Below are 4835 nucleotides of genomic sequence, written 5' to 3' on the forward strand. Positions count from 1 at the left end.
TTACAACTTAAAATTCTATAATACATATTTCTTTTAATTTTTCAAGATGTTAAATATGTTTATCAATGATAATTTTATACATTATATATGTGATGTCAAGTGGTAAAATTTGTAAATCTTTTTTACGTTTTAAAATATAAGTTTGTTATTCATAAGGAGCTGTATCTATGAAAACAAAATCTCTACATGCTTGAGATAATGGTAAACTTAATATGAAATAACTAGCTAATTGAGAACTCATTTCTTATGTATTTAGAAAATAATTTCCAAGATCTTTTAATATCTCACAAATATTATTTTCTTGATTGGTATGTTTGTTATTTTTTTTCAATGTTGTACTTAATGTATTATCATTTTTTAAAATAAAAAGAATAATAATAAGCTACACCATATAGATTTAGAATGTTTGTTGTATTTGTATTTGCATACTAAAGCATACTAATTTTTAGATTGAATAAATGTGTGTGTGTGTGTGTGTGTGTGTAAGTGTGTAAGTGTATTTTATTTAATAAAAGCTATTATAGCTAGTATATAATCTACTCTATTGCATTCCATAATTTTAAATAATAATGTGTTTCAAATTTATTTGTAATTGAAAGTTGTGTTAATAAAGTAGTTTCCTCCATAGATAAACGTGGAAAAAGAAGTCTATATTTTTTTGTCTTTCTCAGTTACACATATAACTATGTTTATATGTTTGTATAAATTTAATATTGAAAATTAATAAGTCAAAATCACAACTAATATTTTGATCAATGAAATTGCATACTGCATCGTTATTATTTTCATTATATATTGGCACTTCCTTAATTCATATCAATCCATGATTAAGTTGACTTACTCTATTTTAAAATTCTATTACAAAAAAATTCTTTATTGTATTAATCCAATTATAGTTTTATCTCTTTTAAGTAAAATTTTTAAACAATTGAATTTATGATCAAAATATCTTGTACGTATTAATGGATTTGATCATATTAGATTATTCATAGCTTGATTTTTCTTATAATCTTGATGATTTATTTTTTGATTTGCTAAACAATCAATTAATGATTTCCAAAGTCATTTTACACAGGAAAGTCATAAAGAAAGTTAGTTGCCCAATTATCTAATCATACAAAAACCTTTTTTTTCATGATATCTTATAATCTAGTGATGTTTGATTTTTAAAAAGGTATTTAAATCTAATTTTTGAATTTAATATGCTTTCTATATTTGTGTTATTTTGAGCAGCTTACACATATTGAATCACTAAAAGATTTTGTTAATATTTTCAATACTTTGAGAAAAAGATTTAGTATCTGTTAAAAATGTGATTGATCCCTCTCCATCCATGTGTATAAGATTAAATTTTAGTAGTTTTGGATAGCCAACTGGGATCGAAATACTATACGTATCATATTTTGCTAGAACTCTTCCCAAGATATAAGAAATGTGTAACATATAGAAGCACTAGTAATGTGCTATCCTTATAATCAAAACTCATGTGTTTGTTATCACTCAACTTTTTTTATTAAATCTATTTTCATTGGAGATGTTTTAGAAATATCTTTTTCATTATCTTTCATAAAATGTTTAGATCTATGATTTATTTGTTGTATGCTTTCATCAATACAATCAAGAAAATGTATTTTTTTGATACATGAACATTCTTCTGTAAGGTCTATCACCAAAAATTTATATATTAAAAATTATTTTTTAAAAAAATTGTATTGATAATTGATATTTTCACAACATTTTTAAAATAATATCTACAATTTTATTACATTAAAAAAACCTTCATATCCTTTTACTAATACTTTAACATCTTTGAATGACTGGTTTTCCATCTTTGTTCTAATAAATTCAATATATATCACAATTTATTGTGATTCAACTAACTAAATAATTAATTTTAAATTATATTTTAAAATATTAAAAATAAAATAATTTGTAATTTTACTTTTTAAAGTGAATATGTCATTATCTTATTTTTTGGTATTTTATGTAAAATTTGAAATGCAGCCTGAGAGTATGCACACATACCAATAAAGCATCCATTTTAAACATTGAAGAAGACGTTATCTTAAAAGAAATACAAAAAAAAACAAGAAATATTTTTTTTCTTTTGAAATAAAGACTTTACTTTATCTACTACACTTCTTTTCTTCTGTACACATATGCACATGTACACACACATTTGACACTTTAACATGTTTAAACGATTGATTCTATATGTTTATTATAAGAGATTCAATATACATTTGAATTATTTATAGTTCAAGTAAATGAAAAAATAATTTAAAAGTATAATTTTATTAAAATATTATGAAGCATAAAAACTAGTAGACTATATATATATATATATATATATATATATATATATATATATATATATAAGCAAAATAATATACATAATTATAAATATTATAGCTATTATACAAAAAATATAAAAAAGTACAAGTGTATTTACGATATATATTTCTGTAAGAAGTTGGAAATAGTTAAAATGTTGATAATATGCCATGTCACACTGACATTGGTATATAAGGAGATAAGTTGTAAATTTCCACATCTTTTTGACATATCAATACATTTACAATCTTTCTCTCCCTTCTTGCTCTAAGCTTCCATGGCTTCTTCATCTTTCCTGTCTTTCTCTCTCCAAATCTAGTCTTTCTCTCTCCTCGTCACTCTATTTCTCTCTCTTCCTGCAGTCTTTCTCTCTCCTCTTTCTCTCTCCCTAGTTCTCTCTCTGACAAGTGGTATTAGAGCTTCAGTCTTTGATCCATTATTTTCTTCCATTTTCACTCCTATTTGCCTATTTCAAAATCAATTTCAGACAAAAAAATGGTACAAGACAGTGACTAGTGGAGTGCTGCAGGACAACTACAGTTAGCAATGACTACATCTGGAGATATCCAAGGTCAGAGATGGCGGGTAAAGGCTTAAATTGCTGGACGTCATCAAATTTCATGCAAAAATGGAGGTAGTTTCCAAAGCATCTCTGGACCACAAGGATTGCATGCAGAAGCATTAATGGTAGCTTTTCTTGGGGGTTTACACCTCTAGACCACAAGGACTGCATGCAGAAGCATTAATGACAGCTTTTCTTGGGAGTTTACACCTCCAGACCACAAGGACTGCATGCAGAAGCATTAATGGCAACTTTCATGAAGACCACATAGACCATGGCAGCCTTTCTTGGAGTCTTAAATGGAACTTGGACCAAAAATGGAGGCAGACAGACAAAGATGGCAGCTCATTTTTCAACATTGAGAGAATTCTTCTTATTTTCAGACCTTTATGAGAGCTCCCATGGAGTGCCATCGTAGATCTCTCCTCCCCTCCTAGATCTCAGTCTCCCACCATGGGCAGCATCACCAAGCCTGCTCAAAATGCCCATAGTTTCTCACCTCAAATTCATGCATCCTTCCCCTTTGAAGATCGCATCTATGGTTGGAATCATGTCCTGTACAGCCTCATACATGTTCAGTATCTTGAAAATCTTCTCTGGAACTCTGTGGCGTATGGCCATGGCCTCTGATGCCATACGCTGTGGTATCGCCTAGAACCAGTCAGCTATGGAACACCAGAAGATTGTCTACCATCCACATGGGAAGATATTTCATCTTATTCATTGCCACTGAGAATGTAGACTTTTCCAACACTTCACGTGGAAGCACGTGTAAAGGGCTTCAAACAACGATTGATGTCTTCGCTTCACAGTTGGCCAGGTCAAGTGCAATCTCCATACCAGAGTTGCCAGAGCCAATGACAAGCACCTTCTTGCTTGAATAATCTTCTCCATTTTGGTACTGACTGGAGCGGATAACACTTCCCTTGAAGTCCTTAAGATCGGGAAGATCAAGGACGTTCATCTCAGCATTCTCGCCTGTTGCAATGACCAGCCATCTTCCTTCATACTCCATCTTGTAGGTTTCAACATGCGGATCTGATACCTCCGTCTTAATGCGCCATGTCTGGGAAGCCTCATTGAAGCCCGCCCACTCGACTCACTGGTTGAACCTCGGCTGCGGTTCAAATTCCTTAGCATACTCCTTGAGGTAGTCGATGAACTGATTTCTTGTTATGAAGGTGGGGCAAGACTTATCAAATGGCTTTAAAGGAAGCTCACAGTACTCTTTTGCTATGTGCATTCTTAGGCATGGCCACAGCCACTTTCTTGAAGAAAGGGGGCGTGCCGTTTGAGATGCTTGAGTGAGGACGACTCAGAGACCTTCTTGCCTACCTGCCTGCCTTCTGTCGAGGTTGATTGATCTTGGCTTGTGGAAGTGTTGACGACCTTTGATCAGTCAAGGTTCATGTCAGATCTAGTTTTCCAGACCCTAGTGCTTTTGATCCCTTCGCAGAGGTGAATGCTGATGATTCTGGTGCTGGATCTAAGGATTATGTGCATGTATGCATTCAGCAGCAGAATGGTAGGAAAAGCTTGACAATAGTTCAGGGACTGAAGAAAGAGTACAACTACAATAAGATTCTCAAGGATTTCAAGAAAGAGTTCTGTTGCAATGGTACTGTAGTTCAGGATCCAGAGCTGGGTCAGGTGATTCAGGTTCAGGGGGATTAACAGAAGAATGTTTCCCAGTTCCTCTCCGGTGACAATTCTGTTGTCATCCGTTTGTTGTTCCAATCTTTGGACTCTGTTGGAGAGGCCTGCAATTAGTTCGTTCTCCTTTGCTGACATTCGTGAGATCTCTCATCACAATTGGAGTTCCATCTTTTGCAAACTTCCACTCACTCACAACTTTCCCTGTAGATATGTCCAGCTGATGGACACCTGATGAGTGGAGCTTGTCAGATGCAGGGCTCAGAAGCATCATGTTGAGACTCTC

The 4835-nt window shown here is 32.6% G+C and overlaps 1 protein-coding gene across 1 annotated transcript; it reads right to left on the bottom strand.

Moving 5' to 3' along the window:
- Window positions 1-3649: 3649 nt before the first annotated feature.
- Window positions 3650-4604, bottom strand: LOC148027250 (indole-3-pyruvate monooxygenase YUCCA4-like). The gene has a single exon (XM_087690606.1). It carries the CDS (start codon window positions 3909-3911, stop codon window positions 3678-3680), a length of 234 nt encoding a protein of 77 aa, XP_087546732.1. The 5' UTR covers window positions 3912-4604; the 3' UTR covers window positions 3650-3677.
- Between the last annotated feature and the right edge of the window lie 231 nt (window positions 4605-4835).

This window comes from Lygodium microphyllum, chromosome 13 (genome assembly GCF_053477565.2).
Source record: "Lygodium microphyllum isolate KBCC chromosome 13, Lygodium_microphyllum_v1.1.10, whole genome shotgun sequence".
Lineage (NCBI taxonomy): Eukaryota > Viridiplantae > Streptophyta > Polypodiopsida > Schizaeales > Lygodiaceae > Lygodium > Lygodium microphyllum.